The 17,055-nt window shown below is 38.0% G+C and overlaps 1 protein-coding gene across 2 annotated transcripts in view; it reads left to right on the top strand.

The window, feature by feature from the left end:
- Nucleotides 1-17,055, top strand: part of LOC134677982 (scavenger receptor class B member 1) — a 130,594-nt gene that overhangs the window by 80,395 nt on the left and 33,144 nt on the right. For both annotated transcript variants that reach the window (XM_063536415.1, XM_063536416.1), the window contains 3 exons: nucleotides 375-466; nucleotides 9,742-9,902; nucleotides 15,666-15,807. In XM_063536415.1, the coding sequence (XP_063392485.1) occupies nucleotides 375-466; nucleotides 9,742-9,902; nucleotides 15,666-15,807 (395 nt within the window). The remainder of the gene's footprint in view (nucleotides 1-374; nucleotides 467-9,741; nucleotides 9,903-15,665; nucleotides 15,808-17,055) is intronic.

Here is a 17,055-nt window from a genome sequence, read left to right as displayed (position 1 = left end):
AATATGTATGGGATGCATATAACATAGTTAGGGCTTGTGCGCAAATCACGCCAGATTCGATAGATAGGGGGTGAAGGGAGAGGGTCACGAAATAATCACGGGGTTGCTATAAGGAGAAAGGGTAAAATAGCGAGTCTAATTTTATGAAATTTTGAAGCGCGTGAGCGTGACCGGCGGAAAAAAATTCAAAAAATACACGTGAGGTTATGTGGGGGTGGGGGAGGGGGGTAGCCAAATACCTCACCAAATATCACCAAGGGAGAGGGGGGTCAAAGTTTATTGTGAAAAATTGCTCATTTTCTATCTACATATATAACTAGATTTTAAAAAATCGACACGTGTCAACAATCCTAATTGTTACTTGTTTGTTCCAGGGTTCGTGCTCGCGTCAGCAATAGTGCTATTGCTGGCCGGCATCATCTGCGCCATATTCTTCGGCACCTGGGTCCGGCTGTTCATAGACCATGTGAGTAAACATACAACTTCTTCTATTAAGGGGCCCACTGATTAACAATCCGCCGGGCGGTACCGGCCTGTCAGTTGTTCGGAACTGTCAAAATTTTGTTCTAATTGACAGGCCGATACCGTCCGGCGGACTGTTATTTATTCCGTGAAAGTGGTACAGTCGCTATCAGATATATCGGAGCGGCCGAGGTGTTCACAATATCTGAACACGCACTCTAACGCCCTGACAATACTTAGAGGCGTGTTCAGATATTTGTGAGCACCTTGACCGCTCCGATGTATCTGATGGCGACTGTACCTTTTTGTTGAGAACGTCACAAATTATTCCATATAAAATAAAGATCACGTGTAATTACCACAGCCAGGTCGGGGCCGACCGGTGGAGCCTCATTGACGTCAGCAAAGGTCAAAATTAAATGTGTGTTAATGATGATTACCTAGACACCTTTCTCAGTAACTGGCCAGAGCAGGCGCTATGTCGGGAGTCGTGGAAGACAAGGGGAGAGGCCTTTGCCCAGCAGTGGGACACCTTAATAGGCTAGAAAAAAAAGATGATTAACCGGTCAAAAATTAAATATGTGTTAATGATGATTAACCGGTCAAAAATCGATATGATAAATGAATTCTATCGATACGGGCTGATATGATAATAATGTATACTAATACTAACGAACAAATAAAACATCGTAGCCACTGTGCAATCGTTAAAGATCCGTAGCGAACAAAACGCAAATATCACTGTCGCATTATAGTTCCTTTTTTAGGGTTCCGTACCCAAAGGGTAAAACGGGACCCTATTACTAAGACTTCGCTGTCCGTCCGTCCGTCCGTCCGTCTGTCACCAGGCTGTATCTCACGAACCGTGATAGCTAGACAGTTGAAATTTTCACAGATGATGTATTTCTATTGCCGCTATAACAACAAATAGTAAAAACAGAATAAAATACAGATTTAAATGGGGCTCCCATACAACAAACGTGATTTTTGACCAAAGTTAAGCAACGTCGGGAGTGATCAGTACTTGGATGGGTGACCGTTTTTTTTGTTTTTTTTTTGCATTATGGTACGGAACCCTTCGTGCGCGAGTCCGACTCGCACTTGCCCGGTTTTTTAGCATTAGAAATAAGGTAAACAATCTTGATGTGTCTTGGTATTGAAAAACACGGGGAAGAGTAATCTATATATATAAATGCAAGTGTCCTGACTGACTGACTGACTGACTGACTGACTGATTCATCAACGCAGAGCCGAAACTACAAAAGCCAGAAAGTTGAAATTTGCACACCAGATTGCACTTATAAAGTGTACAAGAGATAAGAAGCGATTTTGAGAAATTCAACCCCTAAGGGGGTTAAAAAGGGGATGAAAGTTTGTATGGGGTTAAAGTTTTCTTTTGAGCTACGAATTTGAAACATCGTTAAAAGATATATTATTAAAATACAAGAAAAGTCATTTCAGCGTTTTTGAAAATTCAACTCCTAAGGTGGCGAAAAAGGGGTTGAAAGTTTGTATGGATATCAAAAAAATTTTCGAGCGCGGGACTTGATTCTTTGTATTTGAAGATACTATTAGAAGACAATAAAAGTAATTTCAGCGTTTTGTAAAATTCATCCTTTAACAGGGTTAAAAAGGGGATGAAAGTTTGTATGGGGTTAAAGTTTTCTTTTGAGCTACGAATTTGAAATTTCGTTAAAAGATATATTATTAAAATACAAGAAAACTGATTTCAGCGTTTTTGAAAATTCAACCCCTAAGGTGGTGAAAAAGGGGTTGAAAGTTTGTATGGATATCAAACATTTTTTCGAATGTGGGACTTGAATCTTTGTAAGTATTTAGGGATATTAGAAGACAGGAAAAGTAATTTCAGCGTTTTGTAAAATTCATCCCCTAACAGGATTAAAAAGGGGTTGAAAGTTTGAATCCATTACAAATGGTTTTGAAACTTCTTAGAAAGGCATAATAGCCGATTACAAAAAAAAATGATTACAACGTTTTTGGAATTTCAACCCCTAAGGGGGTTAAAAAGGGGATGGAAGTTCGTCTGCGGGTGCAAATTTTATTTTAAGCAAGGAACTTGAAACTTTGTAAAAACGTTTTAAATTAAAATACAAGAAAACTCATTTCAGCGTTTTTGAAAATTCATCCCCCAAGGTGGTGAAAAAGGGGTTGAAAGTTTGTATGGATATCAAACATTTTTTTGAGCGCGGGACTTGAATCTTTGTATTTGGGGATACTATTAGAAGACAATAAAAGTAATTTCAGCGTTTTGTAAAATTCATCCCCTAACAGGGTTAAAATGGGGTTCAAAGTTTGAATCCATTACAAATGCTTTGATTTGAAACTTCTTAGAAAGACATAATAGCCGATTACAAAAAAAACCGGGCAAGTGCGAGTCGGACTCGCGCACGAAGGGTTCCGTACCATAATGCAAAAAAAAATAAAAAAAAAAGCAAAAAGAAAACGGTCACCCATCCAAGTACTGACCCCTCCCGACGTAGCTTAACTTTGGTCAAAAATCACGTTTGTTGTATGGGAGCCCCATTTAAATCTTTATTTTATTCTGTTTTTAGTATTTGTTGTTATAGCGGCAACAGAAATACATCATCTGTGAAAATTTCAACTGTCTAGCTATCACGGTTCGTGAGATACAGCCTGGTGACAGACGGACGGACGGACGGACGGACAGCGAAGTCTTAGTAATAGGGTCCCGTTTTACCCTTTGGGTACGGAACCCTAAAAATCACGTTTGTTGTAACTATGGGAGCCCCATTTAAATCTTTATTATATTCTGTTTTTAGTATTTGTTGTTATAGCGGCAACAGAAATACATCATCTGTGAAAATTTCAACTGTCTAGCTATCACGGTTCGTGAGATACAGCCTGGTGACAGACGGACGGACGGACGGACGGACGGACGGACGGACAGCGAAGTCTTAGTAATAGGGTCCCGTTTTACCCTTTGGATACGGAACCCTAAAAAGTAACTGCAACGTTTTTGGAAATTCAATCCCTAAGGGGGCTAAAAAGGGGATGAAAATTCGTGTTGGGGTGTAAATTTAATTTTAAGCTAGGAACTTTAACTTTTTGGAAAAAAGGTAATAAATTAAAAAAAAACATGAAAACTAATTCAAGCATCCCCCAAGGTGGTGAGAAAGGGGTTGAAAGTTTGTATGGAGATCAGATATTTTGTTAGTGCGGTACAGTACCTTTTTTTTTTTTTTTTTTTTCTCGCAGGGGTAAATACATTTACGTATCTCACCCCGGGGCTGTGAGGTCCGTTGGGGATGGGGTGGTATGTGGGACTCGCTCCTCCCGTATTCCCTCTGTTACTCAGAGGGAGGGGAGGAGAATACCCACTAACTTCCCCTGCGGCGTTACCCTCTCTGCCGTTTTTGGGGAGCATCGTGAGATCACGAGTATTCTACCACGATGCTCCCCCGAAGGGCATAGGTACCTATTATGAGAATACAAGAAAAGTTATTTCAGCAACCAACATCAAAATCTACTTGACTTAAAACTTCATACAACTTGCTAAAAAAGAAAAGTAGTTAATTTCAACATTGCTTGGATATGAAAATTATAGGTACTAAAGATGTGAAATGTTGAAGATAAGATTCCACGCGGACGAAGTCGCGGGCAACAGCTAGTTGAGACTATACATAGTCCGTTTTTTTTAGCATAGGTAACAAGAACTTCGCAGAAGTAAGCTTGTGGTTCCAAATCCGGCAGTTTTAGCGGTAATAATTTGAAGTAAATTATATGCATTGACCATGCTACATTAGATAATTCAATAAGTATTAACAAATAACGAGCCTGATAAAAACTGCACGCTTGCTTCTGTGTTGTTCTTTCAATGCTAAAAAAACGAACTACATATACAATACGCTACGGAGCGGGTCGGAGCGTTAACGATTAGCACGATGGCTACGCGCCCAGAAGTTTTAATTGTTGACGCTTTTTCCAAATTATGACTGTGATCAATAAGCAATATTTATTTTTATTTATTTAGATATTTAATTCAGGCAACAAGGCCCATATTACAAATACCTTACAGACTAACATACATATGTATTTTATAAACTTAAAACTAAACACTATTTAGACGACAAAACGGCGTGGCTCCGTTGCGTCGGCTGCTCTTGTGTCGGATTCGGCAGTTTGCCCCGGAACCTCCGAAACACGACACCTTTCGGCCAGAAGTCGGCGCACTCGATGGTCCCCTGCAGCGGTCGCGGCACGCGCACCACAAAAGAGTTGAAGTGCACGTAGTGGCGCGATCGAAGCTGGAACACCCTCAGCGTGTAGCCGGTCTTCTGGTGTACATATTCCACCACTTCAGCAGCCGTGGCGGTATAATGCAGGCGCGATACGTAATATGACGTTGGTTTCTTTCCTATAATACCTCACACAAAATTTTACTATCTTTCAAAATTAGCTTCAATCTAACATCACTGTACTTAAATTACCATATTCGCACATATTGCACCTTTCGTAAATACGCCGCTTTGCCCTTGACTCACCAAGTGTCATCTCCATAATCTTGACATTATAATCCATACAAACTTCATATCAGTGCGATCAGGCAAATTTAACATTGTGCAACGCGCCTTACGACACTCACACAACTATATCGACCAACCGCGTGCCGTCCTGTCACGCACACAAGCGTGGCTTGTACATACGAATATAAATTTATTATAAGGCTGTGTACAGAAGATTAGCGTTTGAGATTTCGCACGTTAAACCGTGTCGTAATGTGGCCTTAAGTTTTTAAGATAAATATTTAATGTTCTCCTCGACATAGTTAACGGTTGAGATTTTAAATATTTGGGAGATTTATGATGACTTTGACATTGTTGGTTGAATGGTTCAATGGGTGCTAGGGACTGAGGTCGCCGGTTCAAATTTCAATACTCGATGTAAATATAAATTAGTAAATGATTCCTTACTTACAAATACTTTTTTACTAAGATAGTTATTTAAGACTTTTAAATGCAACAACATATAATTACTAATTTTATTTTATTTTTATTAATTTAATAACCACTCAAGCTAAGCAACTAAGTAAATTATAAAAGTCGGTAAAACGAGAAAAGGGGCTAAAACGTTCGGAAAAACTGCCGCGTTTTTGGTTTAGGGTACATTTACCCAGGTATTAACGTATAGCTTATAAGAAATAGAAGTGTAAATTTTTTAGTCACAGTAAATTTACTGCCATCTATCGACACACCTAAAACTCAAAATGCAAACGTATAAAATTATCAAAAAAAATTTATTATTTTTATATCATTTTGATCCATGTTCATTCACTGATATCTATTATGTGTTAAAATTGTTAAATATGAAACGGTGTCGTCATGCCATCTAGCCGAGCATAGGCTAAAAGTGTGTGCGGCATCTATCCGAGAATGACTTTTTCTTGATTTCCGAGGCACGTTTTTCCTTAGACTTTATTCATCTTAAATACGAAGTTACATATATCTTTAATAATATGAAAGGTCGAACACTTACCTTGATCCTGAGTCAGGATAAAACCCAAGATTTCTGTGTTATTTATTAGTTTTATTACATTATACGAGATTTTACCGTTGTGTAACAAATAGTTGAAATAAAAATATTGCAATGTTTTATGGGTCATGGTTTATTATACTTACACAGCGTGGTAGCAAATTTTGGGAAAGCTATAAGATTAAATTTTTCACCACACTAGCTCGGAAAGGCTTACTTTGCAAGTTTGCACTACAAAACTGATAGCAAAGTTGCATTTTATTCACATGTGAGGCAAAGTAATCAAATGCTAATTTTGAGGTGTTTTATGTTTGCTGGTAGAATTAACTTTTAAATGATGATTTTGGATGATAAATATTTAATAACATTAATTTTGATTTCATTTGGTTTGATTTTGTTTGATATTTTACCTACATTAAATATTTGCTTCGGGTTGGTGTGGTGAAATAAATTTAATTTATTAGCTGCTATTTTTATATTTGCATAAACTAAAAATGTTATGTGTCCGTTCTCCCATACTAAGTGCATCAGTCTCGGTAATTTCTTTTAAATTCATCTTCTTCTTCCCCGCGTTATCCCGGCATTTTTTTGGCACGGCTCATGGTAGCCTGGGGTCCGGTTGACAACTAATCCCATGATTTAACATTCACTAGTTTTTACGAAAGCGATTGCCATTTGACCTTCCAACCCAGAGGGGAAACTAGGCCTTATTGGGATTACTTCGGTTCCCTCATGATGTTTTCCTTCACCGAAAAGCGACTAGTAAATATCAAATGATATTTCGTACATAAGTTCCCAAAAACTCATTGGTACGAGCCGGGGTTTGAACCAGCGACCTCCAGATTGCAAGTCGCACGCTCTTACCGCTGGGCCACCAGGCTACCCGCAACTTTTTTTACATTCATAGCCATAACTTATAAAATAACTAGGGTATATTGATCTCCGATTACTTATAGTTAATATACATGTAAAAACTCTAACATATACTGGTTTTTATAAAGGCAGTGAGAAAATAAGCTGTTAATGTAACCATGGAAACGAGTTTGTGAGTCGGGTTTGCTCGGTTTAAATGTAGAACTTTATGCCATAACTATAATGTACTTAAAAACAGACTATTATGTTATAGAGACTGTCAACCGGGAGGTAGAAAAAAAAACAAAAAAAAGCAAAAAAAGAACGGTCACCCATCCAAGTACTGACCACTCCCGACGTTGCTTAACTTTGGTCAAAAATCACGTTTGTTGTATGGGAGCCCCATTTAAATCTTTATTTTATTCTGTTTTTAGTATTTGTTGTTATAGCGGTAACAGAAATACATCATCTGTGAAAATTTCAACTGTCTATCACGGTTCGTGAGATACAGCCTGGTGACAGACGGACGGACGGACGGACGGACAGCGAAGTCTTAGTAATAGGGTCCCGTTTTACCCTTTGGGTACGGAACCCTAAAAGGATGACGGTCTAGGACGGGCCGCGGGGTCCAGCCAAGTATCGGCCTGTCAGTTAGAAAAAAAAATTGACAGTTCCGAACAACTGACAGGCCGATGCCGTCCGGCGGACTGGCAATCAGTGGGCCCCTTAAGTATTTATTTAAAATATAATAAGGGTCCCTTTGTTTCCCATAAAGTTTTAAGTCATAATGTATTGTTTCTCATATTATCTTTAGTCATAAAAGTGAAACCGTTAAGTTTTCGGGATTTTCGTAAGGTTATTCTGTAGATAGGTTAGGTTAAGTTTGTTTTATGGCAATCCTGAAGAGTTACGCGTTTCTGATAAAAACCAATTATGACTAACGAAAATTCGGACAAACAATAAATTATGACTTAAAACTATTCGGGAAACAATAGAGACCCGTCTGATGCTTCGTTCTCTATCCTCCTAAGGCCTCCCAAGGTCCTACCTATAGTACGTCTTCAGTTCGATGAAATTTAAATCCTATTCAATTGGAACAGAATCGCTTTTGCTTTGTTTTGTTAAATTTTCCAAACAACGCAAAATCAACTCTATTTCTTACACTGTAGGTTCAAATATCAGTGGCAAATTTTGGATTTTTTTTTTATGGTTGGGCCCTAGGAGACTATACAAAACATCACGCGATCACCCATCATTATAGGGTAATATAAGTATAAGTAAGGACCCGGGTATGTCCTTAAACCACGTCCAAGACCACCGGTGGACGGGCAGCAGCGTCCCTCAAATTCGGTGTACTCGACTGCGATCGCCAACCCGCCTGCCAAGCGTGGCGATTATGGCATACACCCTCAAAAAGGGGCCTATGTTCAGCAGTGGACGTCTTATGGCTGAGATGATGATGATGATGATGATAAGTTAGGAAAGAGTGTGCATTAGTTTTCTTACCAAAGCGCGAGTTATTTCGTAGTCCACATCTAACGTTAAGTAGCGGAATTATCAGTACAGTAATTTTATAGCCACCCTGTACATATATTTTTACATACAAATAGTATAAGCAGTGAAAAAACTCAACGTCTTACCATTTCCAAAACGAAATATTTCCTTTATTTCTTGTGAAGTTTTGCTGAAATTCCCGAGAATTTCTCCAATCTTTTATACGGTGTACAGTCTTTAATTTAATCGTCTCTTATATAGTATACCTACATACTTACTAACTTGTAATAGACTGCGAAGTACATCCTTCTTACTCACAGACCGGTTTTGAACTCCTGAGCCATACGTACTAGATTCGTAAACATTATAGAGAGAAGTATGACTTTAAGTACACAGAGTGAGTCATAGGAAATTAAAGTACGTAAAAAATATATTCTGGCCTAGTGGTGACCCTGCCTGTGAAGCCGATGAAGCCGATGTTCCCGCGTTCGAATCCCGGTAAGGGCATTTCTTTGTGTGATGAGCACAAACATATTTGTTCCTGACGAGTCATGGGTGTTTTTCTACGTATCATTACACCTCATAAAACAAAGTTCCCCGCCGCGTCTGTCTGTTTAGTGTGTTTGTATGTTCGCGATAAACTCAAAAAATACTGAACGGATTTTCATGCGGTTTTCACCTATCGATAATGATTCTAAATATATAACGTTGTGGTACCGGTTACCGACAAGAAAGGAATGCCTAAGCGGATCACTGGTTCCCCGTCGGTCACTAGCGCCACTATGGTATTCAGGGTTTAGGTTTAATTTAACCTTTTGAACGCTAATGACCGATTATCCACACCATAGGTCCAACGCCAAAGACCGATTAATCAGTCACAGACAATAGAGGAACACAGACCTCGTGCGAAGTGCATATGCATATCAATTTCAGTTTTGATACTTCAGTGACGTTGCGTCCGAGTGACAGCTTTTGTGTTTGACACGGCGTCGAAAAGGTTAAACATATGAGATGGTGATCCCTTGTCGCTTATCATTATCACTTTATTTACTTAGTAGAAATCGTCGGGTGACAAGCAAAAGTCACTAACTAACACCATTGAAATTATTGGACAATAAACCGTGTTACAAGTGTTACTTTAATTTTTTGATAGTACTTAGTAACTTTTGCTTGTCACCCGACGAAATTTTTGCACGTTGGCCGACCGGAGAGACTCACCATGGTTTTTTTTTTAATCTACGTATTCACCATGTTTAAAGCACTGGGTGCAGCTACATGCCTCATTATGTAAAAATCTGTTTTACTGTTATGTTTGTACTAACCCTAGATTTAAGTATTAATAATATATTACTAACTTATATGGACTTTTGTTCGAAATAAATGATTATTGATTGATTGATAATTCCCTCTTTCCTCCCACAGGAGTTGGTCCTCAGGCCGGGCTCCATGACGTTCGAGTGGTGGGCGAGGCCCCCGGTGCGGCCCTTCGTCAAAGTGTACGTGTACAACGTGACCAACGCGGACGAGTTCCTCAACAACGGCAGCAAGCCCGTGCTAGACGAATTGGGACCTTATATATACTCGTAAGTAGATTTATATTAGAGTAAATTTCAAGACAGGACGCCATTTTGAATTTTGTAATTTTTGTTCGGATTGCTTTTCTTTCTAACCTCAAAAACATCGACTAGTTTCTCAATAATGGCATCAAGCACGTGCTAGACGAATTGGGACCTTATATATACTCGTAAGTCGTAAGTAGATTTATATTAGATTGAAACTGAAAGTGGACGACATTTTGAACTTTGCAGTTTTTGGTCGGATTGAGTTTCTTTCTAACCTCAAAAACATCGACTAGTTCCTCAACAACGGCAGCAAGCCCGTGCTAGACGAATTGGGACCTTATATATACTCGTAAGTAGATTTATATTAGATTGAAACTGAAAGTGGACGACATTTTGAACTTTGCAGTTTTTGGTCGGATTGCGTTTCTTTCTAACCTCAAAAACATCAACTAGTTTCTCAATAATGGCATCAAACACGTGCTAGACGAATTGGGACCTTATATATACTCGTAAGTAGATTTATATTAGATTGAAACTGAAAGTGGACGCCATTTTGAATTTTGTAGTTATCTAACCAAATATAAAACGTCAAAATGGCCACTATATACGAATGCTAGACGAATTGGGACCTTATATATACTCGTAAGTAGATTTATATTAGAGCAAATTTCAAGACTGGACGCCATTTTGAATTTTGTAGTTTTCGGTCGGAGTGAGAGATTTATATTAGATTGAAACTGAAAAGAGGACTTTATTTATAACTTTAATTGCAGTTTTTGGTCCGATTGTGTTTATCTCTAGTCGAATATACACACTACCCATGACTGAATCAAAAAAACAATTTGTTAGTAATTTTGAAACCATTTGCATTATATTTTAATAAATACATCGAAAGGAAAAAGGACGAATAGGCCATTAAGGGGCCCACTGATTAACAGTCCGCCGGCCGGTATCAGCCTGTCAGTTAGAACAAAATTTTGACAGTCCCGAACAACTGACAGGCCGATACCGTCCGGCGGACTGTTAATCAGTGGGCCCCTTTAGAATTAAACATGCAAGTGAGACTTTAGCTGAGTTTATTACCTATACTTTCTTTTTTCCTCGTCTGTCGTCACCTACCACACGAAGATAACACTAATTGCCACGACAATTACTTGTCAATTGTAGTTTTAATCGCAACCGGGTCCCGGTGTCGATTAACCTAACGACGTGTCGCCTGTTAAACGATTAACATATACAGAGTGGGCACATACGGGCAGAGATGCGAAAAATACTTTATAAAAAGTATTTAAATACAAAATAAAAAAAGAGCGCTGGTGGCCTAGCGGTAAGAGCGTGCGACTTGCAATCCGGAGGTCGCGGGTTCAAACCCCGGCTCGTACCAATGAGTTTTTCGGAACTTATGTACGAAATATCATTTGATATTTACCAGTCGCTTTTCGGTGAAGGAAAACATCGTGAGGAAACCTGCATACATCTGCGAAGAAATTCAAAGGTGTATGTGAAGTCCCCAATCCGCATTGGGCTAGCGTGGGGACTATAGCCCAAGCCCTCTCGCGCTCGAGAGGAGGCCTGTGCCCAGCAGTGGGACGTATATAGGCTGAGATGATGATGATTTAAATACAAAATAGGTATTTTGCATTTTGTATTTGCATTTTAAATACAAGTATTTCAAATAAGTCACATCTCTGCATACGGGCATTCCAATTTTAACTTGTACTTTAAAGCAGCGGTCGGCAACCAGCGGCCCGCGAACCTCTCACTTGCGGCCCGCGAGCCTCCCTGGCTATTTGGAAGTATTTTGTAATGTAATATTGACAAATGACAATGTCTGATAAAGTCATAACATAAATATTACCAAAGTGCGGCACGCGTCAACTTCGTTAACTACTTTGTGGCCTTTGGCTGCTAAAAGGTTACCGACCGCTGCTTTAAAGTAATGTAAATGCAATTGTATGTACGAAATATCATTTGATATTTACCACTTACTTTTCGGTGAAGGAAAACATCGTGAGGAAACCTGCATACATCCGCGAAGAAATTCAAAGGTGTATGTGAAGTCCCCAATCCGCATTGGGCCAGCGTGGGGACTATAGCCCCAGCCCTCTTGCGAGTAAGAAGAGGCCTGTGCCCAGCAGTGTGACGTATATACACTGAGAGAAAAGTACAACAAAAACACACTTAGAATTACAAAAATAAACTTAATCCGGGGACAAGGAGAGTTAACTAATAGGAACAAATTGACTTTTGCCATTTCTATTAGTTCTTGCAATTTCTATTGATATCTGTTTGCTGAAATTATATTTGGGATTACTGAGCTGTTTGTAGAAATAAATAAACTTTAAAGAAATAGTGAAACGTCCATAATCATTACTAAAACTTCATTTTTTCCCCAGTACAGAACTGTTTTTTAATTCCTGGTGATGATTTTTCTCTCAGTGTAGGCTTACTTTAAAGCTAAATTACTTTAAAGCGCGATTTAAAAGCCCATCAACGTGCACACTAGCGCCACTGCTAAATAATCGTGATTATTTAAATTTAACGACTGGTATTTAAAAAACCGGTCAAGTGCGAGTCGGACTGGCGTTTCCTGCCATATATATATAGGTAAAGTCCTATTTTGTGTATTTTTTTCAAAATTTTAGGCCCAGTAGTTTCAGAGATAAAGGGGGGGGGGGGGGAATGGTCGGACAGACAGACAGACGCACGAGTGATCCTATAAGGGTTCCGTTTTTTCCGTTTGAGGTACGGAACCCTAAAAAGGGGGCCAAATACGTACAGTATTTTGTATTTAAGTACCTTTTGAATACATCAAACTAGTTGTCATGTTGCTGGATTCAAATATGAACTCAAAACAAAAACAGCCGTTTTAACTTTGGACGCATATTGTATGGAAATTTCCATACAAAGTGACTCGATTTTATTTCTTTCAAGTATTTATTTTAATCTATCACTAATTGTCAACATACCTACATAATAAAACGTGACTGTCTGAGTGTGGTTTTCTTATCGAAACAACTATTTAAATTATGCAGGAAACACATTAGAAATTAAAATGTCTTTCCACTTATTATGTTGGTAGCGTTTTAAACATAATATAGGGTGACTGCTATTTATTGGCCACTAAATAGTAATTCTAATTTGGCCACTCTTAATAATATTTTTTTATTTAATTTATTTACACAAAAGTAGTACAAACAAAATATATAATATCGCCAAACTGTAACCAATTTGTTGGCGAACTTCAATTGGCTTGTTTCTTTCTGATTTGTAAGGAGTGGCCAATTGCTAATATACTGGCCAATAATTATAGCATTCACCCTATTAACTTGAAATCTTAACTTTAACTAGTCAAAGTTATGATAGGGTGACTGCTATATAGTGATTGACCTTACAATGTAGACCTTATACGACATAAAATAATGTAAGGTATTTATGTCATTCCTCATAGACGCATTTTATTCTGTAATAATAGTATCTATTACACCTAAGCACCATGATACGCGCATTATAAAAAAACAAGTGCGAGTCGGACTCGCAAACGAAGGGTTCCGTACCATTATCTATAAAAATGGTCACCCATCCAAGTACTGACCCCGCCCGACGTTGCTTTACATCGGTCAAAAATCACGTTTGTTGTATGGGAGCCCCATTTAAATCTTTATTTTATTCTGTTTTTAGTATTTGTTGTTATAGCGGCAACAGAAATACATCATCTGTGAAAATTTCAGCTATCTAGCTATCACAGATCACGAGACACAGCCTGGTGACAGACGGACGGACGGACAGACAGCGGAATCTTAGTAATAGGGTCCCGTTTTTACCCTTTGGGTACGGAACCCTAAAAACTGTATAATTATAGTAACAGGAAAATATTTAAATAATTATACTAATGCTGATTACCAGTAGTTACGGTAACACTCGCGGTGCAGAGTGCACTTATAATATAAATAATTAGCAGTACTTTGACTTCAAGACTTTTTATTCATTTGATTGTAAAGTAGGTACCTACATTATATTTTATGATTAAGATGTTACAATTCAGTCCATGATGTTCTGCGAGGACATATAACTTTACGAGGACTGAAAAGTTTTGTCTGGAAGATATCCCTTAAAGGGGATGAGTTCGAGTTTATGCTAATGTTATATGTATTTTGCTGTGGTTTTAATACAAACAGTAACACTCCTAACTTTACATCGGTGGACCGTATTACGAAGGGCATAAGATCCACCGATGTACAATTGTACACTGGCATTCAAAAGTGCGGAAGTTACGGTCGACATCTATCCATGCACTTTTGAACGCCACTGTACAATTAACAGTGTGGACGATGGTACTATAAAAAGTAAATAAGTACCATATATTTTTCACATCGACAAATAAAAGAAATCAACGCGTATCTGAGCCATATTAAACTAATAGCACCGAATAAATAACAGTACTAGGTACAGAATACTAACTCTCTAACAAAACGCGTCTGTTACGATCAGGACAGATATGGCCGCTAGTTGGCGACAGTGTCACGCGCGGCTTATGGCTAGCCACCAAAATTGCCTAGTAACGTTAAAAAAAAATTATGGAACATTTGCATAACCATACAGGCATACAATGCAAGCATTATGAAATCTGCTATACATTTCATACAATTACATACTGTAAAATAATTATGATAATATCACTACACCTTATAAAACAAGAACACCTGCCGCGTCTGTCTGTGTCTATGTTCGCGATAAACTCAAAAACTTTCCAACGAATTTTCATGGGATTTTTACCTATCAATAGAGTGATTTATGAGGAAGGTTTAGGTTTATAATTTGTTAACCCATGTGTTATTACTGAGTGATGAGTAAGGCGAGCTCACAATAATTGACAAACAGTTTAACTTTATGGACGCCAATGACTGATATATCCGCACCTCAGGTCCAACGCCAAAGACGGATTAATCGGTCACAGACCACAGAGCAACATAGACCTACGTGCATATGTATAAAGTTCAATTTCAGTTTTGACACGGCGTCGAAGAGGTTAATGATTTGAAGAACTGATTGTACTGGTCGTAATATCACAACTGTGTCGCAGTTATCTTGAGAGATGGTGACACGCGACATCGCATGTCCCTCATACTGCCGTATTCGAACTTCAAGATATTCACAAGAGACGACACATACTAGATCCATTCTAGATACGTTATAGTTTAGATATCAAGTAGTTCTCTTTTGCAGCGCAATTCGGGCAACCAATGTTACTTTTACGTTAGATAGAGTAAGATATCTATTAGATGTGAATTGGATCTCTAAGTCATATCCTGTGGAAATCGTTCAAGAGTATCTCCAGAATCGCGCAAATCAAATTTGACAGGTTAGATCTTAAACATATATTATCGTTATCGTATGTTGGTGATGTCTAAAAGATATCTAATAAGTAGATACCTATTTCAAAATCCGAATCAGGCCCTGAAACTAGATTCCTTGTTTACTATAATATATAAACAAAGTTTATGTTTTCCAACGGATAAGGTAGATGTACTAGTGCTCGACGCTGCACTAGTACTCGACATGGGCACTTTATGTCAAAGTGACAAGGATTAAATTTGAATACAGAAAAATCTTCGCCGTTCAAATTTAACATATATTACTTTGACATAAAGAGCCCATATCGAATACTTGTACCTTACCTAATTACCTACGTTTTTTTAACACTACTTCTTATTTCTTCTTCCTCGCGTTATCGCGGCATTTTTGCCACGGCTCATGGGTAAAATGTTTTTTTTTTTGTTTCAGACAAGAATGGGAGAAAGTGAACATCACCGACAACGAGAACGGAACCCTGTCGTTCCACTACAAGAGGACGTACACGTACCGACCAGACCTCAGCGGGCGGTCGGACGACGACGCGGTGGTCGTGCCCAATATACCTATGCTGGTGAGTGAGAACAGTGACCGACGAACGACCGACAAATTGTTCGGTCACCGACAAATTGGTTTCTTACAGTCTTAACAAGGTCGTGCACAATATACATACATATGCTGGTGAGTGAGAAGAACGACCGACAAACGACCGACAAATTGATCGCTCACCGACAAATTGGTTAGTTAGTGTAAACAAGGTTGAGCACAATATACTTATGCTAGTGAGTGAGAACGACAACTGACGAACGACCGACAAATTATTTAATTACAGATTACAGTGTTAGATTTTACTAACTAATAATTCGTTATTAATATTCGTAATACATATGTTCATGAATTTTATTAAGGTAGAAGTACTAGTGCTCGACGCTGCACTAGTATTCGACATGGGCACTTTATGTCAAAGTAATATAGGTAAAATTTGAACGGCGAAAATCTTTCTGTATTTAAATTTAATCCTTGTCACTGTGACATTAAGTGCCCATGTCGAATACTAGTGCAGCGTCAAGCACTAGTACTTCTACCTTATACCTAAACTGACTTTCAATTTTGTAATAAGTATCAAAGACTCCAACAGGAAATAATAATCAGAGGTATAAGAAATATAATAATAAAATAATATAAGTACCTATTATCGCCGAGAAAGTGGAAAAATCATAGAGTATAATAGGTAAGTACCTAATTATTTATTGCCTTATTGATGTAGCTAATGGTTGTTTCAAACATATAATTATAATAATAAAAAAAAGGATGATCGATTTAAAGATAAGGAAGATGTCACCGTCCCAATACCTGTAATATTTAAACGTCATTTGCAATAATGAACAGGATGTCAACTTTTGGGTATTATCATGACGAGCTCTGGGACCTTTACCTTACAATACATCATTGATACTTGGTTTTAACCAATCCATTTAAACGACTTTTAAGTCACAGTTGTATCAAGTATAAGTATTTAAAGGGTTTCCTTTGTTTCACATAAAGTTTTAAGTTATAATATATTGTTTTTCATATTATCATTATTCCTAAAACTGAAACCGTTAACTTTTCAGGATTATCGTAAGGTTATGCTATAGATAGATTAGATAGGTTAGGTTAGGTTTGTTTTATGGCTATCCTGAAAAGTTATGCGTTTGCGTTCTGAACCAAATAAATTATGACTAACGAAAATGCGGACAAACAATATGACTTAAAACTTTATGGAAAACAAAAGAGACCCGTATTTAATATTTAGATTAATGTGTAAGGTAAACGTACTAAT

The sequence above is a fragment of the Cydia fagiglandana genome, chromosome 27 (genome assembly GCF_963556715.1).
Source record: "Cydia fagiglandana chromosome 27, ilCydFagi1.1, whole genome shotgun sequence".
NCBI lineage: Eukaryota > Metazoa > Arthropoda > Insecta > Lepidoptera > Tortricidae > Cydia > Cydia fagiglandana.
Note: the sequence above shows the minus strand (reverse complement) of the source record. Positions and strands in the feature narration are given on the sequence as shown.